The sequence below is a fragment of the Primulina huaijiensis genome, chromosome 18, assembly GCF_012295235.1.
Source record: "Primulina huaijiensis isolate GDHJ02 chromosome 18, ASM1229523v2, whole genome shotgun sequence".
NCBI classification, from domain to species: Eukaryota; Viridiplantae; Streptophyta; class Magnoliopsida; order Lamiales; family Gesneriaceae; genus Primulina; species Primulina huaijiensis.
Window position 1 is genome coordinate 5,055,058 of NC_133323.1, and position 27,962 is coordinate 5,083,019.

At 32.2% G+C, this 27,962-nt stretch overlaps 2 protein-coding genes and 1 pseudogene across 2 annotated transcripts; all 3 read right to left on the reverse strand.

Moving 5' to 3' along the window:
- Nucleotides 1-12,739: 12,739 nt before the first annotated feature.
- On the reverse strand, nt 12,740-15,962 carry LOC140963833 (transmembrane emp24 domain-containing protein p24beta2-like; annotated as a pseudogene).
- An 896-nt stretch (nt 15,963-16,858) lies between these two features.
- LOC140964407 (26S rRNA (cytosine-C(5))-methyltransferase NOP2B-like) lies at nt 16,859-24,170 on the reverse strand. Its single transcript, XM_073424169.1, has 18 exons — nt 24,007-24,170; nt 23,517-23,785; nt 23,279-23,439; nt 23,100-23,163; nt 22,884-23,017; nt 22,689-22,772; nt 22,516-22,590; nt 22,352-22,423; nt 22,201-22,274; nt 21,921-21,973; nt 21,283-21,392; nt 20,836-20,904; nt 20,672-20,746; nt 18,231-18,323; nt 18,078-18,157; nt 17,905-18,004; nt 17,198-17,544; nt 16,859-17,045 (listed from the first exon to the last, which is right to left on the reverse strand). The coding sequence occupies exons 1-18, from the start codon at nt 24,153-24,155 to the stop codon at nt 16,982-16,984; spliced, it is 2,073 nt and encodes a 690-aa protein (XP_073280270.1). The 5' UTR covers nt 24,156-24,170; the 3' UTR covers nt 16,859-16,981.
- A 549-nt stretch (nt 24,171-24,719) lies between these two features.
- Nucleotides 24,720-27,822, reverse strand: LOC140964959 (ER membrane protein complex subunit 8/9 homolog). Its single transcript, XM_073424962.1, has 5 exons — nt 27,496-27,822; nt 27,275-27,421; nt 27,127-27,186; nt 25,071-25,237; nt 24,720-24,978 (listed from the first exon to the last, which is right to left on the reverse strand). Exons 1-5 carry the CDS (start codon nt 27,700-27,702, stop codon nt 24,948-24,950), a joined length of 612 nt encoding a protein of 203 aa, XP_073281063.1. The 5' UTR covers nt 27,703-27,822; the 3' UTR covers nt 24,720-24,947.
- Between the last annotated feature and the right edge of the window lie 140 nt (nt 27,823-27,962).

A 27,962-nucleotide genomic window follows, 5' to 3' on the forward strand; every position in this document is an offset into this window, starting at 1 on the left:
AAATATAATTTTTTATGCGTAACTCAAATTCGTCTTACAAAATTGACTTATTAGACCATCTCACAAAATTTTTGTGAAAAATAAAAAATGCTTAAATTACATGTATAGTTTGTTTGCTTCTTATAATAGTAATAATGATTAATTTGGTAGTTTTATTGACCAACTTTTGACCATGTTTTTAAAATCGGACCGAAAGGTTCAACTGGGAGCCGGTCACTGATCCAGTACGAACCACTTTTAAAAATCGTTTTAATGATTGAACCGATCAAGAACCGTTCGAACTGGTAAAAAACAAGTCGAAATATAAGATTGGGAATTTGACCTAACTCAACCTCGAAAGCTAGCTCAAATCGAGGATTGTCCAAGTCCATATATGCAATTTCCAAATATTTTATCCAACTGATGTGCGACAACTAACACACTCTCTCACGACCAATAATGAACATTCGAAGCATAAAGTTTACAACACAACGAGATATGCAACTACATTTGATTTTTTGATTATGTGTATGTTGTTTAGATTTTAAATTTTGTTATCATTTATATGCAAATTTAAGTTTTTTATAATTCAAAATATATTATACATTATATTATATTATTATTTTATATAATATAACAATGTTCAGATCGATTAAATCATTATTTCAATATAATCNTTTTGTTATACTATTTGTATTATTATTATTGTTGTTGTATTTTGTGGGTAGTTTTGTTTGGGGATGACAAACATGCAGCAGAAACTTGTGGCTTTAAACGGCCTTCGGAAATTAATAAAAAATATTTTCCTCATTTTCTTTGATGTTTTATTTTAGAATGTCTTTTCAATACAAATCATTCCTAATATTTTATCTGATTATCTTACTGTCTCCTTTTTCCTATCATCTTAAAACACTATTTATTGCATTGGGTATTTCTCTCTCTCTGTTTCTTTCTTTTATTTTCAGAGGAAAAAATATTTTTTTTGTTCAATTTTTTATGAATAAATCAATAGATATTTATGAAGTATCGAAAGTAATTTTTTATTAGAAATAAAAAAGTATGCTTTATGATTAAAAAAACGTACAGTTTATACGGAAATTTTGAAATAATTTTTTAGTGTTTAAATTTTTAAAAAAATATTTAGTGATTTTATATTAGATTTTGTATTCACTAGATTTGATTGATAATAATTTAAATAAATAAAGATTGTATTAAAAATATGTAATGAGATATTATGTTTAAAAATTAATTAAAACAACAGAATCAATAATAGCACAGCTAAACATATACAAATCTTACACAAAAATTAAAATCTATTATTTTCATTTACACAAAATATAATAATTTCAATATGGATAACTTAAAAATAGTAAAAAAAATCTAATACTTAAAAATAATAATACTGATAAAGAAATGTAGAATGAATGAAGTAGGCAAAGGGTGAATATTTTTTCCGGGAGTAGGTCTTTTGTGAGACGGTCTCACGAATCTTTATTCATGAGACGCGTCAACCCTACCGATATTTACAATAAAAAGTAATCTTTTAGTATAAAAAGTAATATTTTTTCATGGATGATCCAAATAAGAGATTCGTTTCACAAAATACGACCCGTGAGATCGTTTCACACAAGTTTTTGTCTTTTTCAAGAGAAGCAAATAATGACATTTTTTTTAAAAAAAAAATAAATATTTACGTGTAGAAACTCTTATCGTTTGATCAAAAAATGTCGTGGATGATTATGATATACTCAAATTTTTTAAATTATTTACTTTTTTAATCTCTTAAAATAAATGATTATTACACCTCATCATAGTTTTCTTTAAAATGTTTAATTTCCATGAATCGAATATTTCAATTTCTCTTTTTGTCCGTTATTGTCAATCATTTTCAGATTGTCCTTTATATTTAATGTACATTAAATTTATTTAGTGGTCATCCGCAGCTAAAAGAATTGATGATAGATGGCTTTACTGGTTGTGTAGATAATTTTATAGACAAAAACTCGTCTGAGACGATCTCACGAGTTATCCATTTAAAACTTATTTGGGTCATTCATGAAAAGTATTATTTTTTTGCTAAGAGTATTACTTTTTATTGTGAATATCGATAGGATTGACCCGTCTCACAGATAAAGATTCGTGAGATCGTCTCATAAGAGATCTACTCAATTTTATAATATAAAATTTTAATATAACATTTTTTGGAAAAATAAATAATTTTTTTTTATAAAAATATAATATAAAAAAAATTATACCTAAAATCGCTTTTCCACCAGGTGGGCAAGTTGGCTCTGCGATCTATGATTCAAAATTTATTTAATTAATATTTATATCATATGGTACCAATTTATTGATGGGAGTTAGAACCGTAACAATTAATAGTTAATTCAATGTTAATAAAACCTATGTTTTTACACAGTTATGTCATGTTATTAATCAAACGGACCATAAGCAACTACCCAAATAAAGTCCACCTTAATTTTTATTGTTGGGAATCATGTCAAAACTTAAGATTATAAGACAAATTTTTCGTTCGGACAAATACTTTAAAAATGTTTTCAGTCTTTTATAAATGAAAAAAAAAACTTAAAGTATGTGTTTAAATAAGATTTTTATAAAATATTTTTAAAAAAATGTTTTTAAAATATAAATTTTAAAAAACAAATGAGAAGTGTTTTTTTTATAGAATATTTATCCAAACATGTATTTGTTCTTACAATAAATTTAAAAACATGTCATAAAATTTTTGTAAATTTTTTTTTTTGTAAAAACATTTAATAAGTATTTTTTTTTTGAAATAAACATTTAATAAGTATTAATCTAAAGGGAGCCAAATATTTCATCCAATACTTGTGTTTGTTTATATTACAAAATGGTCGAAACATTGTGCTGCGGTTGAATATTATATTTATATTGAACTATTTTAAATGGCTCAATCTCTATGATGTTTACTGCATGAATGGGAAACCAATTGTTTGGATACATCTTCCATTCTAACAAATCATACTAGACAAAAATTATTATGAGACAATTTTACGAGTCAATTTTGTGAGATAAATCTTTTATTTGAGTCACTCATGAAAAATTATTACTTTTAATTATAAATATGGACAGAGTTGATATGTCTTACGAATAAAAATCCACGAGACCGTTTCATAAGAGACATGTTGTATATATTATATGTATTTTGTTGTTTTCACATGATATCTATAGTTGGATAGCTATCCCCTTTGTATTTTAGACATGAATTTTGGTTTATAAAAAATGTTACACAAACATTTTCCGAATTACGAAGTTCAATTCATTGGCTAAATGACTTAGAATCGACGCACCATTTCTGTTACACTAGTCACTCTGCACACGCGGTGGGTGTGTGCACATTTTTTTTATAATTACTGAGAGACTAAAGTAAAATTTGACAAATTATCGAGGGACTAAGTGTTATTTGAATTGATGAAATTTAAAAAAAAAATGTTTTTTGAAATAAAAAAAGAAAAAAAAATTGTAATATTGATCTAACATAAGGGCAAACTTGAAAAGGAAATTTGGTGTCTCATTTCGTCTCTATTAGGCCCAAACTTAATATATAGTATAGATAGATATATATAATGTGCTTTTTGGCTACTTTACACCATGGTTTTTACCTTTTAGTACGACATACAAATCAAATGATAAAAAATAAAAAATTTATACGGTATAAGTTACTAGACTAAAAATAAAAATATAACATAATATGACCAAAAATTAAAAAATATATATGTAAATTACATGTCTAAAAATATAATTTTATCTATAAACAAATCATAAAATGTGAAAACGATTCATTTCCATTGATTTTATTTTTTTAAAAGAAAAATGGTAATAGGATGGTCCAGATTCTAAGTGAAAAGTGGTAGCACAAGAAATGGGTTGAGGGCACATGCATGCATAAATGTATATGTTAGCTATGATATTGTAAATGTAAACATAATTTCAGATACTTTTCATTGATTATATCCCCCACTTCGGTGATAAAATTAAATAGTACAAATTTTGTCCAATTCCTTAAATATAAATTTAAGAATTTGCACCATTGTATGTAGGGGTGAACAAGATTTTGGTTAAATCGAATTAACCAACCGAACCGAGTTAATTCGAAAATTCGGTTTTCAAATTAAAAAAAATTCGGTTATATCGGTTAATTCGGTTCGGTTACGATTTTCAAAATTTTGAAATCGGTTAACCGAATTAGCCGATATAATAAATATTATTATTTAATAAATTTTTATATTTATCAATTTATATATATTTTTTAATTTTAAATTTTAAAATCAACCTTACTTCTAATCTATGGTTTTTTTCGCACTTCTCTAACCGAATTTCTCGTTCTCACTTATCTATTCTTCATTTGTGTAGACTGTAGTGTTCAAGAAAAATTACATATATAATTAAAGTTAAATCACAAATTTTTTTAAAACTAATCGTGACCGAATTAACCGATTTTAATTCGGTTCGGTTTTCATCGGTTATGAAAATTAATTCGGTCGGTTCGATTATAGCTAAATATTTCGGTTCGGTTCAGTTATGACTACCGATCGAACCGACCTAATGTTCACCCCTAAATTTGTATGAAATGTAAAAAAGAATAGATAAAGCTAAGGTTGTGTTTGAATCGGAAGATTTGTATTATATTTGAATGAATTTACTCAGAGAATAACTTAATTGATTTTGAAATATAATGTCAAGTGGATTTATCCACATAAAGCTATGTATTTGTTGTAATGGATTTAAGATCATTAGTTTCGAATGCATCCATCCAAATGTAACTAAAAGCTCGATAGAATTTAAATGTGTGGGCTGATTTTGTATTAAGTAATGAATAAAAATAAAGAATAAAAATTCAAGTAACACGTATGAATTTGATCCCAAAAATAAAAAAAAATTTTGATGGAAAACTCGCAGTCGGTATCTTTCAATGCGCACTGAGTAAACTCTCGAGTTTAACGTAGTAGATCGCATGCAAACTACATTAGTCAGGTAAACCGCAATAGGCAAACCATGTGTGACAAACACGTCCTAGAATATATTAATCGAAAGAATCAAACTAGTGAACATTTGGCGAATATTTTACTTATTGCACCAACTCAAACACCTTACACGAATGAAACGATTTTCTTCTTAATATGCGTGGATATAAAATGGCTTACAGGATTAAATAATTGACGGGTTCAAAATTTTTGAAATATGACGTATGAAAGTAAAGTTATTTATTTATTTAGTGTCTATTCGATTTACAAATCGATAGAGTGAGCATTAATCATCTGAAAAGATATATGTTATTCAACATATATATGATTAAAGTTGTTTGAAAATGAGGAAAGTTTTAATTAAAATGTGAATTTCGTACCGAATTTTGGAAGAGATAAAAGATCTATTTTTGTCGTATATTAAATTCATAAATAAAGTAAACAAATTAAGGGAGCAGTGAAGAGCACGTGATGATGGGAATTAGTCTCGGATTAATTTTTTAAAAAAATATTAAAATCTAAGTATATTGTAATGGTGTCGGCATGTATAATTCTATTGAATAAATTTACATTTGAAAAAAAATGTATGAGAATTATTTAATAATCTCAAGTAAAATTTCTTGAGTGGGCCTCATGTAAGACCGTCTCACGGATCCTAATCTGTGATACAGGTCAATCCTACCCATATTCAGAACAAAAAGTAATACTCTTAACATAAAAAGTAATACTTTTTCATATATGACCCAAATAAGAGATCCGTCTCACAAATACTACCCGTAAGACCGTCTCACACAAGTTTTTGCCAAATTTTCTTATAGAATAAGTTAAAGAACTAAGATTCAAAAGTTCGAAACATCTGAAAGACTCAAAATCTGTGTATATTTAATATATAATTGTATTATATTATTAAAATATTAAAGTTCTCGAGCGACTCGAGAACTGTCAAACAAAATAATTTTGGCTCAAATTTGATAAATTCGAATACGAATCAAATATTTATCCAATCGGCTCGAAAGCTCACGAACCGGTTGGATTCATTCACAACCATATTTAATCCCCGACTGAAATCAAAATATTGGATACTAAAAATAATTGAATTTTAACTTTGAATCCATATATCAAATCCATGGTATCCATGCACTTGATTCAAAAATCGAATGAAAGATTTAAAAATTTCGGTGTTCCTCAAGTATAATTTTTTCTTCCATTCAAATCCAACTTTTATCCATATCATTTGAAATCATTCCACAATTTCAAGTCTTTCCATTCAATTTAAAACATACAAGTCTTCAACCTATATTTTTAAATTTCATATTTTCACAATAAAGAAGCTTTTGGAGTATATCTAATATAAATTACTAATCTGTTTAATGGTGTGTGTGTGTGTGTGTGTGTGTGTATCTTCTTCTCTTGTATGTTCCAATCTATATTTTTTTAAAAAAAAAAAAGAAAAAAAAAAGAAGAAGAAGAAAAAGGGAAATATCTTGGTTTGAAGGTATCATCCAGCAGATGGACCAAATGAATGCTAACAAAAAGGGTTAAAATATCGTACAACTTTAATCTTGATCGATAAATTCAAGCAAAGTTTCGAGGGAAAATCACCCAACTTTTCCCCCAAGCTAGATTTCTTGTATTTCGATTATCATTTCATCTCATATCCATTCCAATGTCAATGGACCCCATAACATTTATAATATCAAAAAAACTCATGTGAAACGGTCTCATCGATCAATTTTGTGAGACGAATATTCTATTTGGGTCACATCTAAAAAAGTATTATTTTTATGTCAAAAATAAAATTTTTTACAATAAATATGAACATGGTTGACTCATCTCACGAATAAAGATATGTGAGACCTCTTACAAAAAATCTACTCTTAAAATATTATTGAAAAATGTTCAATCTTAAAAAGTGGCAAGTTCATATTTTTCCTTTCAATTACGATATTTACTTTAATCAAGAAAACAACATAAACTTGTGAACAATTTTGGCCATATTAAAAGGTTGATTGTTACTTGACATAACCGAGTCTACACCCGAGAAATTATTTTTTTGAAGTGAAACAGTAAATTTATACAACCACACACACACACACACACACACACACACACACACACACAATTTTAAAACACACAAATCCTATGAAATCATCTCACGAGTCAATTTTTGTGAGACGAATATCTGACCTGATATGCTCTATAAAAAATACTATTTTTTATTATAAAAATATTAATTTTCATAATATGTATAAATTGATAAGAGGGTTAATAGGACTGAGCAAAGTACCATGTAAAAGTTTTCATTGGTTACGTGTAGTGGGTAACGTTTGCAATTTTCTCTGAGAAAACTAACTTTCTTACCCCACAATTTCGTGAGCGTCACATTTGGTGAAAGAAGAAAAAAGTCCCTTTGGAAGAAGTTGATTTATATATACTATTGGCTAGATTTCCATTATTTTTTATTTGGTATTTTAATTACTAATCGGTTGGTTAGTATTTAGATTTAAAATATATAATTGATGTTAACACATTTCCAAGTATTTTCATTTTTGGCATCCTTTTATATATAATAAAATTATCTTATTTGCAATATGACACCCCATATTTGTTCGGATTGATTTACACTACCATTTAGAGAGAGGGAGAAAAAATATATATTAACGAGTCTTTTGTAAAGGGTTGTCATATGCTATATCGGGAGTAACACTTTCGATATAGCCAAAATCACCCTTAGATGAATTTGTGCAGAGTACTACATCTCATCTCAAAACAAGTAAGATCCATCTCATTTAGAGAGGGGGGAGAAAAAAAAATCTATCAACGAATCTCGTGAAAGGGTTTGTCATATGTCATATCAGGAATAACACTTCTGATATAGTCATAACCACTTTTAGATAAACTTGTGCAGAATACTGAATCCCATCTCAAAACAAGTAAGATGCATCTCATCTAAGGGTTAGAACTAAAAGGGCGTAACAATGTCAATATCTTTATATATATAATCTATATAATTTTGATATGTTGTTCACTCATCGTGTCCATCTCTGTGCCCATCAATGATGGTGTAATTCTCTAATAGATGTATAATTTGAATATGTTTTTCATATACAATAGATGAATGACACATCATTGATGAACACAGTGGGTGAACAACATATCAAAACTANTAGTGGAGCATCTTTAAAGATGAATTTGAAACTCAATACATAATTTGAAGAACGTGGCATGTGATGAGCCTCCATTTCAAGACATCAATTCTTAATTGTTTATTGCCTCGAGTTTTTGTATACTGCTTGGGAGATCTCACATGAAGGGGGTGACCATTGAGGCCGGTTCACTTCTTTCATATTTTTATTCCATCTTATCTGTACAAATTATATATTCTCTCTTTAGAAACAGATTGAATTATTGGTCACTGCTACAATAAAATATTAGGAAATATAACTTTTTTCCCTAGCTCTCATGCATAATCTCATACAAAAACGGGGTCTCAGGGATAAATAATATACTTTTTTCTTCTAACTTTTATACATGTGAGTAGGTGTCATGTGATACGGTCTCACAGATATATATCAGTTAGACATGTCGACCCGATATTCCATTAAAGTAATACTTTTTGTATGAAAAGTAATATTTTTCATTTGTCGGGTCGGATTATAAAACTGATATGTGAAACAGTCTCATAGGAATTTTTGTAAAAAACACTCAGTTGTATTTTGAGATATAGAAAATTATTTGTTTGTTCATATAATTAATTTGCTTGTACACATATCAATTACATAGTAAATATTAATATGATCTAGTATTTTAGAATTAAGACAAAGTATATCGTTTATTAATTTATTTTTTTCAAGTAGCTGATATGGTTAATATCATGCATTCTTAGATGTCAACAGCTCTTTCCGAGAGACAAGGAGATACTGACCAATAATAATAGTAATAATAACAATGTTTTAATTAATTGATTAAATTTCGATTATAATTTGTATATCACAAAATTACTGTCTTATTGATTTATTAATTAAAAGAACAAATCACAAATCAATTATACCATTGGTTCGAGTTAATTAGCATGCAAATTGAAACATATTTTATGAAATAATTAACTCAAATAATTACTAGGTCTATATTAAATAATATCAATGCTGATATATATCCTTTAAATCGTAATGATAATTATGATAAATCCATTTTTTTTCTAGAACTAAATGACCTGAAGTTGAAAAGCTAGACAATATTTGGGAAAACTGCAATTTTTGTATATTTTGTTGTTGCTTAGCGATTTTAGTATTTTGTGTTATTTAATTTTAGTTTTAGTATTGTATATTACATTTTTTTTTTGTAATTTTAATCTTTTTATATAAGAAACGTTGATGTGACATGTACACATCAATATTTTTTTTTGTAATTTTAATCTTTTTTTTGCAAATGACGATAATTAAGTCGATATTGAGTAACTTTGTTCCACTAAACAAATTACTTTTCAAAAGACGATACCACCACTATCCTACAAAATAAATTTCACATACATTTAATATAATTTGCTAAATTCTTTATACAAAAATTACATATTATTTATACAAATTACAAATATTTTTAATATAATCGCATCATTTTTTTTTTAAAAAAAATAACACATTTTCTAAACAATATTTAACAAACTACAACAAAATAATACTAAGTAGTTTATTTACCCATAAAAAAAAATCAACGTACAAGCACACTACACGTACATAGTACTACTAACTAGTATATATAAAGTTTAAGAACCATGTGGGATTTATTTATTTAAAAAAAATAAAATTACACACAATCATTAAAAAATTCAAAAAACTCTTGTTAGACTGTCTCACGAGTCAATTTTGTGAAACGAATATTCTATTTAGATCATCCATGAAAAAAATAGTACTTTTTATTCTAAAAATATTACTTTTATTATAAATATAGACATGATTGATTTGTCTCACGAATAAAGATCTGACCGTCTCACAAAAGACCTACTCAAATGTCATTCCCCCGTGCGTGAGCTTGCATGCAATTACCAAGTATGGTTAGATAACGATTATTAAATATCATAATCTCGAAAAGTATCGTGATTAATTTAATTATGTTTGAAGACTGTTTTGGCTCCCACTGTATCATTATATTATTCTTATTAGTTGAATTAATTTTTGTTTCTTAATTAGTGCCATATTTAGCTTTATAATTATTGTTTTCGTATGATAATTACAAGGATTAGTCTTGTCTAATCACCAAATTGAAGTCATAATCATTGTCTCCTATGTGGCGTACGGTTGTCATTTTCTTTCCTTAATACAGGGGGTTTGCATCACTAATTAACCCTTACTTTAATGGCATCATTAGTGTAAAGTAAACATTAAACTTTTCTTGGTTATAATTTATTATATATAAGCTCACAAGCTATGATTAAGTCAAAAATAGTGTGTTGAAACTTGCAAGTGTTTTTTGCTTTATTTAATAAAGCTAGACTTTAATTTGTGGTTTGGAAACATCTGGTTGGAATTTCTAATTTTATAATTTGGTTCTATAATTTCATTGAATTATTTATTTAGTTACTTCTAACAATGAAGAAATTGAACAAGTTGAGCTTGAATCGATTTATTTGATTTGGAGAAAGATTTGATGGATGGATTTCAAATGACACATGCACATCTTGTGTATATTTGAACTTCAACACGATTACTATTAAAATTGCATAACTGGATAGAAATATAATATTTAGATTTAACCAATACCTCGTGTCAGAACGAGGTACTAGGCCAACTGCGTAACGTGACCTGTGTACTGGAATGGTGCTGATGGTGTTTATAGGTTTGGTGCCTGGAGATTAGTCTTGTAATTGTGAAACATGTTATATTTGTGCAACTTCAAGTCTGTAAATTGGTTCCATGGACAAATGAAAAAGTCTTGACTTGGACTTTGTTTTTTACTTCACAATCGGTATGTTGTGTCTTTATGTTTGAAGCACACAAAAAACATTCCTTCTGGTGACCGGATATGGATTGGGAATCCGTCAAATTTGTTCTGCGACAAGGGAGTGATCGACTGACAGATTATCTGATTGGGTTGTAGCTAAGAAAATGGATATTTGGTCTCTGATACTCCATGAATGGACTCATTAAGATTAAGCCCAAACCAGATTTCAAACCCCTGGCTCATCTCTAGTTAAGGTAGAAGGCTCATGACAGGCCCATATATCCTCTTATAAATAACATGTTTGAGCGTCCAATTCATTCATTCAATATATAGATTCTTTAGCAGCGTGCCTAGCTGCTCTCTCATTTTATTCTCAATACCTGACTTGAGTGTCGGAGAGGCTACGCCGGGACACCCTCCCGGCCCCCTTCTAAAAGTCTCCTTTGTGATTTCAGGCCTAGAGTAAATTCGAGGTCTGCATTCGGGCTAGCGTTACCTGCTGGAACCGAACTCTAAATTTTCAGTGAGTATCAGGTCTCTATAAAGAAAATTATCATATCATGGCTTAGATCGAGTGTTTTCAGTGAACTTAAGTGAATTGGTCTTATTGAAACCTGGATGGCTGCGTTGTAGATCCTCAGGAACAGATTTTATTGCTCAAAAGATTTTTCATGATCTGATTGTAAATGCATATTAAAGATGTCTATAATCTGTAGTCTTCTATGAGTTTTTTCTTTGGTTTTTCTAGCTGGTCTTTAGTTTAGCTTCAAGTACTTATCTCTTAGTAAGAAATGTAGTCATGAAACTTAAGTATTTCCTTGTAAAACCTGTTGAATTTTATCTTAAACTTTTTGCAGGAGAAGGCCAGACGTTTACCAAAGTTTGGTGAATGGGATGTTAATGACCCAACATCTGCAGAGAGTTCCACTGTCATTTTTGACAAAGCCAGGGATGAGAAGAAGACTGGTGGAAAGCCAGATTCTCCCACGAAGGTGGATACAGATGCAAAGCATGGGGCGGAACCTTTTAAACCTCAGGCTGTAAGTTATTGCGTTAGATATTGTTCTGTTAAAAACATTGAATCGTTACTGTGAACATCTTCTGCCCGTGTACCAGAAAAGTAACTTGCAATCACAGTTGTTTTTTTCCCTGGCTTTATCCAACTCTGTTGTGGAAGATCTTATAGTTTCATGTTTGCACATTTCCTATTTGGGTATTGTCTACTGGCCCTTTCTCCTGTTTTCATTCTATTTGAACGGAGGCAAATTAAAATTTTTACGACTTTGCTAATATTATTGAACTTTTTAATTCATCTGGTATCAACAGTCTAAGCTAACTATTGGTATGCTTCATTTGCAGAAAAAATGGTGGTGTTGCATGTAGAGCCCGAGTCTGGAATCTTCAGTAGTTTACAATTGAAATGTGTACGAGAGCTGATAATCAGAACAGATCGGAAACAAAACGTCTCCCAAGAGGAGCTGCGGTACGGTTTCAGGCATGAGAGTACTCCTTTTTGTGTGCTGTAAATTGTGGTGTTGGAGAATGAATCATACAAACCTGGAGGGGAGAAAACATGTGTTTAAGTTCTCTGATTGATCGCAATTAAGCCAATTCTATGTCTGACATTGCTTTTGCTCTCTTTCTTGTATTTATTTACAGAATATTTGCTCCTCCAGTTAATCACAGTTTTACTAGTTTACATGTGTTTGTGAGCATCCTTTCCTAAGTTTTCAAAATCCTATATTTTGTTTTACTCATCTCTAGAAAATAGGCATTATTTGTTTACAACAGCTCTAAGCTTCCTGTCACCATTAAAATATTATAAATTTTTACTTTCATAAATAAGTCGAGAATCGTGTTGTTACAAGACATCCCATTACAAAAATGGCAAAACCGAGGCAGACCACTCATAATTTAATATTAGCCATACTTTACAAGAATGCCTGCTACTAACATTTCAACAAAAATCTTGTCATGGTAAGGACATGACTGATCTTGAAACAGGTTTTCAAACGTAAATCTACTCCAGGATGTCATATTGTTTCCGAAAAGAGAACAAGAGGTGTATCTCGAACCCAGAATTCTGCTGCCGGTCAGGCACTGGCAATATAACATTAAACTCTGGATACCCCAAGCTTTCTTTCAAATAAACGACGCAAAATGTAGACTTGCAAAACACTTGCTCCTATCAGAGCTGCCGATTCGAATAAAGCTTTTTGGATAGCTCGTTTGCCCATTTTCTCGTTCACTGATCAACCAATTCGAAAATCAGCTTTAATTATTCAGCTATCTAAGGAGTGACTACAACTGATTGTTAGTAAATGTGTAGCCAATGTATAAAAGGTTTCGGGTGGATAACAACCAGAAGCCATACATGGGAAGCATCCTCAATCATACAAGTTATACACTATAAGGATCCACTTAAATTCAAGTTTTTTCGAGGAAAAAGTAGAGAATACTGGACAGCAAACCCTTCTCTTGAGTTTGGTTTAAGTTCAGCATATGGGGAAAAAGATAGGAAAATTGAAAGGAAAACAAAGAACTTTTGTAAATCATAGTAAAAATTTTAATTCTTTCCTCGACGCCATAGTTATTTAGGGCGCACTAAAGCGCTAGGGTACCTTGGAGCCTGAAGCGCAAGACGCAAGACAAAACGCACGCTTTATCGAAGTAAAACGCATTTAACATAAATTTTAAAATTCAATATATATGAATGATTTATACTATAATATTACATAAATTAAATATTTTTCACAAAGATAGCAAACATTATAAATAAAAATTCATTAACAGAAAATGTAACGTAAATGATAATCAAGAAAAAAAACTTTAATCGTCTAAAGTTCATTAGTAAGTCATTAACTCATAATATATTTTAAAAAAAACTTCAAATATCTAAATCATCAAATTCTTCTTCATCGTCTGCAATTATATCGTCGTCGTCGTCGTCGTCGTCCAAAACAACGATGAGTCATGAGTGTAGAAAAAATTAAATTATTAAAAGTTTGCATAATGGATTACAATATCGTTTAAATCATCAAATTCTTCATCATCCTGTTCAATTATCATCATCATCATCATCATCATCATCACATAAAGAAGATTACACTAAAAGAAACTTCTGAACTTTCTGTTAGAAAAGTATTGCATAAATGAGTGACAATAAGATTTTTTTTATCATTAAATAGCCACAGACTTTGCTAATTAGGCTTCAAAATTGGTTGAGTTCGAGTTAATTTTTATTTACGTATAAAATATCAACCAACTTTAAAGCGATGCTTTTGCGCCTCTTGGAGCCTCGCGCCTAGACAGAGGCGCACGCTTTAAGCGCGCTTGTTTCAAGTGTTGCGCTTGGGTAATAACTCAGGCGCAATGGGTGCGCCCGGCTGGGCCTGTCGCCTAGGCACACGCTTTTAATAACTATGCTCGACGCCAAGCATAAAAGAACAGCACCTTATATTTGGTGAGAAGAATAGGATAATTAGTTGAGACTAGTTTTTCTCGAACTCGGTCAGAGAAAATTCAGATGGAGACCAAAATTCAGTAAACACTTAATACAGGATAAGATGTTCACTGTGAATGTACATAAGCTCATGAATCCGCGACGACATTGGTTTTCCAGGCACAGGTGTTTGGGCCATATGACGCAAGAAATTCATAACAAAAGTAATGAAAATGATGTCGCATATTTTTAATTGAATGAATATAAATAGCAAAGACCCCCTAAATCAGTCCAAAAAATATAACAATAAGTAAATTCACCGATTGCCTGTCGATCAGTCTGAGCCTCTAGCCAGTGTTGCTCAAACTGAATATTGTACAAAGCTTCCTCCAACTTGCCAATATGATCGAAAAGAGGTTTAAAATGCTCTGCATATGCCAACAAATCACATGCTTGAGTTAATATTCTAAATTATTCATCAAAACAAAAAGAAAGTGAAGAAACAATCACCATCTTTAGCATGCTCATCATGGTAATAGAAATGGCCAGCATGCACGTCAAAGTCTATGGTTTCATGATAAGGAGATTTGTTGGTGAAACAAAATCGGTAAACTCCTTGATGATAAGCCACGAACTCGTGCTTCTCACTTGTCTTGTCACGAACATCGTGGACCTGTGAACCATCTGGTCCCTTCACCTGAATAATATTTCTTTATGAGAAACAAAATCTTTTAATGAATATAAACAAACAGTTATTTTGGAAATATAAATCAAGATATAAATCTTTCACATGGATAATTCGATGAAAGTCAAATGTATAATTCCTAGAACAAGCAAACATACTCTATAAAACATTTAGCAAGAAGTTTCCCGTAAAATGAGAAATATATCCAAAACAACTTACAAAAGCACGATTATTCAACAAAAGCTACAGAATACTAGCAATAAACATTCACTGAGATAATCTCTCTCTGATTTTATAAATACTGGGATGCTATTGGTCTCAACTCTCAAATTTGAGTAGCTGCGTTTGTAACATTTTGTCTACACTCGTGACATCGTGTCGGCATTCCCAAGGACAAGACAAGCTAAAAATTTTGGTGAGAATCTAAACCGTGCTTCAAATTTGTTTCAAGTGGTCATAATTGAGAAAAGTAAAATTAGTGTTTCAAGAGAAAAATAAGGATCGCTTTTGTTGGTTCATCAATGTTCAGCAGAAATTTAAATGATGAATACATGCAAGGATGTTGATTCACAAAATTCTCGATATCGTGAAAATATTTATTATGAACAGAAACCCAACATCTCATTCAAAGACCCCATTTCTACCCAGGAAAAAGAAAAAGAACGAAATAAAAGAATAAATTACATATTTAAATAAAGATAGAATTACCACAAGGTCCACGCCATCTTCACTGTAACGCCAAGAACCCTCTGATTTAATGACGACGAATGAAAAATGCACAGTATTCCCATATTCCACCTTGTGGGAGATGCACTCCTCTCGATCAATCACAAATCTTATCCCCATACTACCTTCCAAAATAGCCAAAAATCACCGCCACCGCTACCGCCACCGTTGAAAGCCTCATCTGCATCCCAAATCAAAACAAAAATCAGTTTAAGCTTCATCGGGGCTGAAACAAAAAATCCCAAGAATCAAAGATTCGTTGCCTTAATTTTAAAGAACGGAGTTTGGTCGGAGAGATCAAAGCTGTCGCGAAAATGGGTTTTTCTTTTTTATTTTTATTTTAAAAAAATAAGAAAGAAAAGGCAATCAATCCAAGATCAACCTTCTAGATTATTATTACCGTACATCTTTGAAAGATAAGCTTAGGTTTGTGAGAGTCGAGGAATGAGTTGACTTGGGACTCTGTGTCATCTTCCACGTCATCTTTGAGAAATTCCACGTACCACATGGGAAATTAGAACAGGGTACCCATATTATATAGTTTGTGTTATTTTTCCAGAACATTTTCTAAAAAATATGGCGCATAATTATAGTGTTCTCTTTTCTCTTTTTAAACAAATGAGATAGTTTTTAATTTGTATATAAATATTATAATATCAAGATACAAGAGGATATCAAATATTTGGCAAAAACTTCTGTTAGACGATTTCGCGGATCGTATTTGTGAGACGAATCTCTTATTTGGGTCATCCATGAAAAAGTATTACTTTTTATGCTAAGAGTATTACTTTTTATTATGAATATGGGTAGGATTGACTCGTCTCACGGATTAAGATCCGTGAGACGGTCTTACATGAAACTCACTCTAAATATTTAATATAGATGAAAATTTTAAAGGATAAAAGAGATGTGGTTGATTTTAATTTGTTCCAAGGAACTTCTGAATATCAGATCAACATCGTTAGATAATGTGTGATTCAAAATTTATATCTCTATGTTAATAGCAACATATCTTAATCTCAAATAACAATACCAATTCAGATATCATTATCACAAACTCAAATGTTTTTTTCTCTCAAAAAGAAAATGTAAGGAACAAAAATACATTTTCCCTAATAAAATAAAGCATACAACAGACATGTCGATGCATATATTTAAAATAGGTGACAAGGTAAAGAAAGCAAGAAAAATGGTTCAATCCACCCTCTACTTCTTGTTTGCAACCTTAGCTTTCCTCTTGGTCTCCCTTAAAGCTACTCTCTTCTCTTCTCTGCAAATGTTGGCCACAGAAGATCAGGAAAGACAACGCTAAAACACATATACATGCAGATACGAAGATTCACATACGCAGCATTCAGATCACTCTTTATAATTCTTCAACAAAAAAAAATACACATCACCACTCTCCGCCTTTGCCCGTACCTGGTTTTTGAAATCTCCTCCCTAGAAGGACGTTTCCTTTTTTCACCCCTCACCGCCATTGACTGGTACCTGGTTTTTGAAATCTCCTCCCTAGAGGAAGGTTTCTTTTTTTCACCCCCCTCATGGACATATTTTTTCCCCTCCTTTCGTGGTTTTTTAACAGAACCATTATAAACTTTTTTGTTCACTTTGGAATTGTCTTTTTTCTCCTGCTCCTGCTCCTGCTCCTGCTCCTGCTGGACATCTCCTTCGACACCATTGGCATCGATCAACTCCGGTTCTTCCTCCACCTCTCCTGATGGTTCAGATGGCTGTTGAGTTGGCTTTGAATTACTCATTTTCTTCAGCTGCAAGCGAAAAATGAGATACAACTGATGTAGTTAGTTTTGAAGCAATAGCATATTTAAGAAATCATAAGAAAAAAATGAAACAAGGAACGCAAACGAACGAGCAGGTAAAAGTCAAAACAAATACGACGGAGGCATTTCACCAACAAATAAGCATCAAACAAATAAAGAGAAAATTTGAGCTCATTAATTGTTTTTTTTAAATATTCCCAGTTACTATAATACTTGGACCAAAACCATAACATGAATACTTGATGGCCGTTTCATAGGGTTTAGGACTCGGGAGCATAGAACAACCAGCTCCATGTTAACAACATTTGAATAAAATGGTTGAGTTCGGTTATGACTTATGAGGCACACCTTAGCAACAAAAAATCCATCCATGTTGTGAACATGAGGATAAAATCGCCGTGTCTTCTCCAAAGAGGTGTGAAAACGATGGCTCCGGAATCGAATGAATCTGGAATAGAAAAAAATTGTCAGATCACACATTCATTTCTCCATTAGTTAAGAAAAGAAGTAACAGATAATACCCTGGACGTCCAAAATCAAGGCCACAGGGCACAAGTTTGACATCCCTCCTCTTGAGTGCATAATCAATGACAGCTTCATTCTGCAGATTTCGAATTTGAGAAACAAGAAGCAGGTACCATGGAAGACTATCAAGACTCGTAAAAGTTATCAACCTCAGCAACCATAATGGAGCATGTTGAGTAAACAATGTATCCTCCTGATTTCGAGCCAGCATCCACCATATCTATCGCTGCGAGTATTAATTGCTGCCAAGGAAAATTTAACATGAAGCTAACATTCAGAAAACAGCATTAAAAATAGTAAAAAAGGATTGACAGTCTGCAGCTCCTCGTTGAAATATAAACGGCAGGTGAAATCAGTAAAATCTTAAAGATCATCTGAGAACAAAAGAAAGGACTTTGTTCATGGAAATAGATGTGATGTTAAGGGATAACTATTTAAAGGAACAATAAAATTACTAAATTGAAAACTAACCCAAAAATGAACAATCATATTTAGGTAGTATAGTTGGGCCTCAAAAGCAGAAAGGAAGCACTAGATTCTAAACGAAGGCGGTCTTTTCCTTAAATTAAATTCTGATACATGGTTTCAACATCAACATTTAATAGGTAAAGTCAGTCTTTTGAGCCTCAAACTTTACAACTTAAAACACTTTTAGTCCTTAAACATTTTACAATTACAGCTTTGGTCCCTCAACTTTTAAAAGATTATAAAAATAGGCCTTACTGGCAGGGTTATGTTTTTGGCACATGGTACTAACTCTTTTAATAAAACCAAAAGGATAGAAACAAAAATTAGGTTGTAACATTTTCACAATTTTTATAGCAACTATAGCTCAGTTATTTATGTTACGAAGCCAAAGGAAGTGGACTTAAGAAAAGATGACAGGCCCATTATCAAGAATGTCAAGTCTAGAGAATTAAGAAGGCCCATGAAGGGAATGGGAATATAATATGAGAGAGACGGAGTTAGTATTCTGTTTTGTTGATTGTTGTTACACATGGACTAACCTAGTGCTAGGGATAGTGGAAGAATATTGTACATAGGCAACTCTGGAATCTTTTTCATCATTTCTCATTCAATATATTTCCAGCTCTTTTCATCACATTCTTTAAAGTGTTTAATGTTATATTGATCGATATTTCAGCTCTCCCAAGGACGTAACAATTTATCGCTAATACGCTGCAACAAAGCCTAGGACTATAAATATGAAATTACATCATCGGCTACATGACGAATTTACCAAAGCTTAATTCAATCTAGTATCTCAGAATTAACAAGGCATAATTTAGAAACACTACAATAAACTAGATAATAAAAATGTCACCTTCAAATATAATTTATCTTAATTGTATTTTACGAAATCAAATTCCTATTAACAGAAAATTGCTGAAGGAAACATCAAGCATCATTTCAAGTCTATTACAAACTGTTTGTGAGCTATCTTCAAACTCAATTTATTGTATTATTTTTATAAAAATAATCTAGTCTAACCATGATTAAACTATCACAACATAACAAGCTGCACTAAGATAAAATAAAGTTTCAATCTTTAAACTCAATATTCAGTACATAAAATGATCTCAATTAAACTTAACAAATAAAACAAACAGATTTCAATCAAACATTTATCTAATTTTGCAAGTTACCCCCACCTTCAAACCAAATTTCCAAGACTAAAAAACGATAAATGTTTTCTCGAAATTTCTTAAATTTTAGTTTTACTTCCAATTTTTTAGATACAAATACAAACCATCCAAGTTATCAGCCCATGCTTTTTCATTGTCAACGAAGGTTGTATCAATAGCTCCCATAGTCCTATCAAATTTAGGTGAGCGAAGAGAAACATAAAGATGAAATCACAAACACTAAACATTTTTGAAACACTGGAATGGACTCAACATCTTCAACAGAGACATTAGGTGCAACCTAATGTCAACAGTCAACCAAAACAATTTTGAACAAGCTTATTCTTTTTCGTACTCATTGCCCTGGAGTGCAAGTAGCAACAAAATGTCTGTGAAAATGACTCAAACACCTTGCATCAACCTTAAAGTTGTAAGATGTGAACGAACTACTGGGCTGTAGGAGCCCAAATACCAGTACAAACCATCATAAAAAGAGACTGTAACGAAAGCGATGAATCTCAAACGACCAAGAGTCCCAAATTTCGAACACAAAGAACCACCCTCGGTCTGTGTAATAATGAACTTAGCACCAATAAAACTTATGATCTTACTCAGATTAGTATAGGATCTCAAATGCAACGTTAGGGGAATGACGATGGCGGTAGGAGAGAAAAGTGGGGTGGCGTTGGTGGTGTTAAGGCAGTAGAAAGGTGAAGGAGAACGAGAAATTACAACCTTTAATTTGCCGTTAACATTAACGTTAATTTAACATATGGGACTAATTTTACAGTCCTAAAAGTTTAGGGACTTAAAATGTCGTCATAGAATTTATAAGGACTAAATGTGTTCAAGGCATAACAAATAGGGACCAAAATAGTGTTTTTTCCGCCTTTAATATCGTAGGTCATCTTTATAGGAGGATGCTGAAGTATGAGTCTCCGAGTGAGAGCATGAGAATGATGTACCTTTTGCAGATAGACACAATTCTGAATATCTAACTCGCTTTTTGAGGTCTTCACAGACTCGTCCTTAGATATAACCTATAACAAACATAAATTAAACCAAATTTCATGCTAACGACTTAAAAAAAAACTCACTGAAAATTTTTCTATTAAATTGGATTGCATACCCCAGTACCACTGCAAGGAGCATCCAACAAAACCCTATCAACACTGCGGACTCCAAGAACTTTGGGCATCTACATTGATGCAGGAAGAGAAACAAATCTTTTATATCCAGAAGAATGTCATTGATGTTAGAAAATTCGAACAGCACGTTCAGATGAATGTTTGGCAAATGATAACTAGCAAAAAACTGCAGTAAATGGAAAGACACTTTTGAAAATCATTAAAAAAAATTCAAATAGGAACCATAACAAGACGTCAGAATGGGATTATATAATCAATTAATTGCAAGCATTTGGCCGAAACTGGTAAGAGACATTGATTATATTAAAAAAGAAAACCACTTTCTAGTTCAAAGCGAAGGTAGTGAAGTACAGAAAAGAAACAAATTTAACAAATAAACATGAAATTTTTCACCAAAAGAATATGGAAAAACAAATCAAGATCCTTACCTCCCTCCCATCGTAGTTGGAAACAATGGTGTTTGTTACTCCCATCCGGTGTAAATTTGCAGTAAGTGACTTGATTCTAGATTCCTTCATCTCATTTGCATAAATGATACCTTTTTGAGGAAAAATTGCATTGTAGAACTATCAGAAACATAATCACTATAATGTATCTACAATGTTGTTCACAATACAAAAGCTGTATATGGGGTTGGTGCACTGCCGTACTATTGATAACAATTCCAAAAATTGAAAAGTTAAGTAACACAGACATCCTAGCATTATTAAAAAATGTTTCATAAATATTGGAAAAGACTTGTTTCTTTTGATGATATATTTATGGGAATGAAGGTGACTAGTAGTAGCACAATGCATGACAAGGATAGGACACAATTCTTTTTAAACTATAAAAATTGAAATAATGTTTTTTGAGAAAATTTAGAAGAGCCTATTTTCCAGAAAAATAATAAAGGAAGATGACCGGAAGTGATTGGCAATGTACAAAAAGAGAGAGAACAAAAATTGAACTCTGACATAGGTTGTTCGAATATTTTACAGAAAGCTGAATGTAAGCAGTTAATTAAAGTATAAAAAAAGGGAAACATCACAAGAACCGTTGGAGGCAGAGTCTATTAGTTACTTGCCACTATTTTTCATTAGGGCAGCAATATAGGTTGTTTTGCCACCAGGAGCTGCACTGTAAATGTACAAAAATAAGTCAGGAAAGAATAACACAGTTGCATGGCATCCCATAAATGAGTGAATTCAAGCGAGAAGAAAAGGACAGCAGGAGAAAAAAGGAAGTCAGTGAATATAATAAACCAGAGAAGTTGAAGCGAACACTGGAGGAATTAGTTAATTGGTCATGGAAAAAAAAACAGAGGAGTTAGGAAAAAAATCATTCCACAAATAACAAATGCTTACGCCATATCAACAACTCGTTCTTTTTCCTGAGGAGCAAGGGCCATTACAGGCAGAAATGAACTAGCACTTTGGAGCTGGCGGTAGCAAAATCATTAGTTTTATAAATTCGACAACATGAACTAAAGTTGGAAACTGTAGAACCTGAAGATACCATATAGTATCCAGCCATATATTCTGGAGTGGCCCCAATTGGGACTTGTGAATCATACACAACCAATCCTACCTACAAACATGTTATGTAGTCATTCAAATTTTTATCCTTCAAAATTACAGAGTGATAAAAAAGAATGATCCACAACACATGGTGACTCTTACTTTGGACCATTTGCTCAATGGATCAAGGTTGACTCCCCTGTTCAAAAGAACACCAGCCAAGTCCCTCCTACGAGTCTAAATTCCAATAAAAAAATCATCAGGGTGCAATTTGTTAAACTTTGGTGATTAAAAAAGATTTCAGAATAGAAAACTGTAACAACCATCCTTATTACCTTCAAAGTGTTTGTTCGAAGACATATAGGCCGAGGCTTCTCGAAAGCTTCTATAAGTTCCATGAGTTCAACAACTGGAAACATCTGAAGAGCGCAAATCAAAAAATTCAACAAGCACATGCAAATTATCCCAAGAAACTAAATAGAAGAAAAACAGGCACAACAACAACAATTGTTTTAGAATAGAAAAGTCACCTCAACTAAAACCTCGATCAGAAACTCATTGTAACCATAGTAAGAGCGTAAGTCAATTTTCAATTGATCAACATAATCCTTCCGTGTTCTCCCCTCTTGCCTCAATGACTTAAAATTTGAAAGCACACGCACAACTGAAACAAATCACACACCACATCAGTTCAATAATGAGAAACTAAACAAGCCATACTTCTACATATTTAAAATCATGCATACTCTCTTTTATCCTTCTCTGGAGATTAGAAAGATCTGGAGGTCTATGTGCTTCTTCTTCGAGCTCCTGTGTAGAAAAAACTATAAATTAAATGTGGAAAATATTTTAAAGCCAATTGCCAGTACTAACTTGAGAAGATATTTTCCAAGCAAAGAAAGGGCGTAAGAACCTATTCACTAACCCCCTCAGTCGGTAATCTAAATTCATCAGCTTCTTCTTTAATATTAAGCTGCAATTCAGCTTCGGCGTCTTCCTCTTCCTGTGCCTTTTCCTCATCAATAGCTCTTGCTCTCTTCTCGATGTCGGAAGCATCAGAATCTGAATCTTCATCAGAGCCATCCTCTAAAAACAAGAGGCATATGAATACCAAATTAAAATAAAGGGAACAATACCGAACAACCACTTAGAAATGCCATTACCTTCTTCATCACTTCCTTGGAGAATGTCATCAGCAAATGGGTCATCTCCTTCCGATGACATATCTGAATCAGTGTCCACTTCTTGTTCTTCCTTACCAGATTCTTGGATCTTCTCCGTTTCTTCATCCATGACATCAGAATCACTAAGCAAGTCCTCTTTCCTAGGTTCTTTGGCCAGCGGAAAATCTGCTTTCAGCTTCTTCCTGGGAGGGTGATTAGGTGCTCTCGCTCCCTTCGTCTTCTTATTGAATTTAGGACCCGCCATAAATCTGTAAGGTCGCAAAACACAAGTATGCAGTCAAAGAAGGAAAATTCCTATTGCTCCATCCATAACTTCTCAATGAAGAACCAATATCAACCAAAAAAAGTCATTTTGAATAAATTAGCAAACACATAAAACCTTTCAAACTCCAGAATTACTACCAGTTTTTGTACAACAGGAAAATAAGTAAGAGACAAACACAAAGTTCCAAACTTTAGTAAATATTACAATACCTCAGGTAGATTCTGAGGTCCCAACAGCGGAGAGATGGACGAAGATTGTGGAGTACTTTGTAGAAGAAAAGTTTTTAATACACAGTGGGTTGGAAGTGAAAAGAGAGCAGCGACCCAAATTGCGAAGAGGAGGGTTTTAGGCATGCAGGTCGAAACGAAGGACGGAAAGACTGAAGTGCCCTTGTATGAGTTCATGAATCGCGAGATTAGCCCAGCTTTCCATATGATATTTTAGGTTTTTTTTTTAAGAATTTGAATTTAAATTATAAGGATTGTTTATTATTTAATAGATAAATTCAATTTAATTTTTTTAATCCAATTCAAAAATAAGTTTTCTGTGTGATGCTGTCAATAATTTATTTTCTCAAACGACATTTTTTGAAGTGATGCTAATGGTAACTTGAAGAAAAATAAGCCCTACATTTTTTTAAAAAAAAAATATGTAAGTCTTATAAACTTTTAAAAAAAATTTAGTCGGAAGATTGAATATTTTGTTACGATTGAGCCTCAAACTCAATATTTTGTCTCGAATTTAATTTTGTGGAATCATATGAATTACAAGTCAAATTTTAAACCTGAAAATTTTGTTAGGAAAAATAATTATTTCTCGAAAATCAGTTTTATTTTACAAAATGTTCTCCGATGATTTCACCAGAATTTATTTCCTAAAAGAGTCCTTAATCTTAATTCTATCAAATAGCCAATATAAAACGCCTAAAGAAAACTGATTCTCAAAACCATGTAAACTGGATGACATGATCCCTTTCAATAATGGAAACAAAAACAGATGTAACAAGAATACAAAGTTTCAGAATTTTACTAAAAGTAAAACTAGCATTTAGTCTGCCAAAAGCTCAGTAGCAGGAACCAAGTAAATAATGAGAAGTAGACGGCCCACTCGTCGGTTCCAAGTGAAGGTACTTAAAATCGATGACCTTATTTGAAAAGGTCTGGATTCAGCCAGTCCCTGTCGAAGAATAAGGCGTTAAGTTCCATAAGATATCCCATAAAAACATCCACTCAAATGGATGGTGCACAGGAGTAGTAAATTATTCTTACTTGCTGATATCATCCAGGTGGTCTTCAAAGTCGATAATGTCCTTCCATTTCTCAGAGGAGATGTAATCCAAAAGGACAATGTTTGCTGATGGTTCCTTCAGAGTAAGGTGATTGCTTCCATCTGGTCCAGCTAGCTTCCAATTTTTAGATGCATCCTTCGAGTAGAGCTAAGGAAGATAGAGGGACACAGAATAATTGAACAAACTCTAAGGAGTATGTTTGGGTGGATAGCAATATGGATAAGAAGAAGCTTCAAGCAAGGAAATTTCCTGCTCATGGTGAATATTTCATTGAACTAGTAGAATCACCAATGACAACAGTAGGTCAACATAATGTAAACTATATACCATGAAAGATTAAATATAGTAGTTGAAAATTGGTGGTGCAGCTTCATGCAAGGGGCAAAGAAAAACACAAAAACATTGAAAGCGCCACATTCAAAAGGATAACACCGATTTCCTTGCTCGTGGTGAATTTTTCATTGAACATGTAGAATCACCAATGACAACAATAGGCCATTTGTCGAGATGCTTCAACTAGATCATCACAAAAGTTTAAAGATGGGAGAATCATAATGAAGCCAAGAGAGTGAAAGTCATCGATAACAATAGATTTCCTCTCCACTCTCAAACTTTTTCCAACACAAACACAGTGTTCGTTTGAAATGTTAATTAAGATGAAAATTCGCTCAACAAAAATTCCATTTAGTATGCCCCAGCAGAACTGTAATTGTCCTTCAGTATATTAATAATATAACCCTGTTCAAATAGCAAAACTAAAGCAGGAACATGTCCATGCTAAATTGCTAATTAGTTAGTTGTACTAGTTTTGAATAAACATAAAAAATTTAACATAATGCATCCTAGCATAATAAAACCATATCAAGAAGATATTCTCGTCTAAGAGCCTGCTTGGCTAAGTTTATAAACTATTCAAAACAAATTCTAAGTTGTTCGACAACTTATAAGATGTCTAAGATAAGCGTAGCCGAACCAGCTCTAAATCAACAAAAATTAAATCACAAACATACTCGGGATTGTTAAAAATTATGAGATGATTTATCAGCTCAAGTCAAATTCCACCTTGGATGAGATGCATCATATGGTGTCGCTTGATAAATCTAAAAGCCTTTTCAAAAAACCTCAAACCAGTCTATCGCTAACTTAGTGAATAAGTTAGATGGAGAAAGAGGTTATAATAAAAAATTACACAAACTTAACAAGGCTATCCGTCAAAGAAAACTCAAACGGCAGTATATATGTGGAGAATGTGTTGTGATAGACAAGCGCATTCATGAAAAGCATTTTTTAAAATATCACTTACAAAAAGCTAATATTCGGACATAACTCTCTGAAACGTTTTTTCAGAAGTCAGAACATGTGGTTTCTGCAATATTCCTCAAACTTCTCTTTGAAAAATGAAAGAAAAACTCTTTTGAATATTGCATCCAAACAACAGAACTGTTTCTTTTTAAAAATGAAAAAAATAAAACGATCATTTGATTCGAGCTTAATTAAATGATTTTTTGAAATACAGCTCCTATATCCAAACAAGGACTATGTGAAACCAGACTAACCAAGGTAGATAACATTTGAACATAAACATCAGAGGAAATTCTTTGGCAGACTAAAGGAGTTATTTTGTTGCAACTGCTACAAAAAAATCATTATTATTAGATATTAAAATCAACACCTATTTTAGGTTACTTGGTCTCTGAAGGATAAGTACGATGTAAAGGCCCCTTTCTTTATAATTTAGATGACTTTTCGAAATATTTTCTCCAGTAAGTTTCGTTTCTTCCGAGTAACAACGGCTCTTTCGGCGTATGCGCAACAAGTAGTTCAAGGTTTATCTAGTATCTACCTTACAATTAAAACAATGGTAAATTGTGGTTCAGACATTACATTTATGGTCAGTATTAATTTATTAGCAAAATGATCACAATATAAAACAGTCCACTCTATCAAATTTGGTAACCTAAATCAATACAACATCTCTCCAACAGAACAAAACAAGTATCCGGTTCAAATCAGGTAGAAATTTGACACAAAATCACCTGCATCACGGGGCTTCGATCCTTTCCCTGTGGTAAAGCCTCAAGCTTTTTATTATCCAACTGAAAATTCACAAAGTTCACAGCTTCAATCTTCATCAATGAACAAAATTAAAGCTTCGAGCAACTTTTGTGCCAGTATAAAACCCACCAAAAGTAGAGCAGCCTGAGGAAAATATCTGGTAATGTGATCTCCAATATTCTTCGCCACACCAGCGAGCTCAAAATCATTACACCTCTCGTTAGCATGAAAATATCCCACAATACTCAAGCCTTTTTCTCCATGATACTCCTCTATCTATCTAATTCACATTCAAAATATTGTTACATAAACCTAAATTTCAGGAATCACTTTTAAATTCAACAACTGACCATGGTAAGGGCGATTTCAAGGGGAGGAAGGAGGCCGATCTGTGAGTGGAAAAGCGGCACTGAATCGATGATCTCGACGGAATTCCCGAAGGCGGCGGAGCGGCCGAGGAGGACGGCGTTGACTGCGTAGGTACGGTGTTTTAAGGCATGGAGGACCAGCTTTATGTAGGCTGTCTGGTGGATCTCATACGGTGACTCGCAGCCCATGATTCACAGTTTCCGAATTAAGGGGAGTTCAATCGAATTCGTAGCAGCGCCTAAGAGGATCAAGTAGCTGACAGCCAAGGTGGTTTACGATGGACAACAACTATAGTGATGGACGGTCACCCCTTGCCATTTTTTTGGTTTTTTTTTTCCGCGATTTTCTTTGAAAATATTATATTCTTTATTAAATTGAATATTACTAAAATAATAATATATAATAAAAAATTAAAAATTAAATTGAAATATAAGAACCTACTGTGATT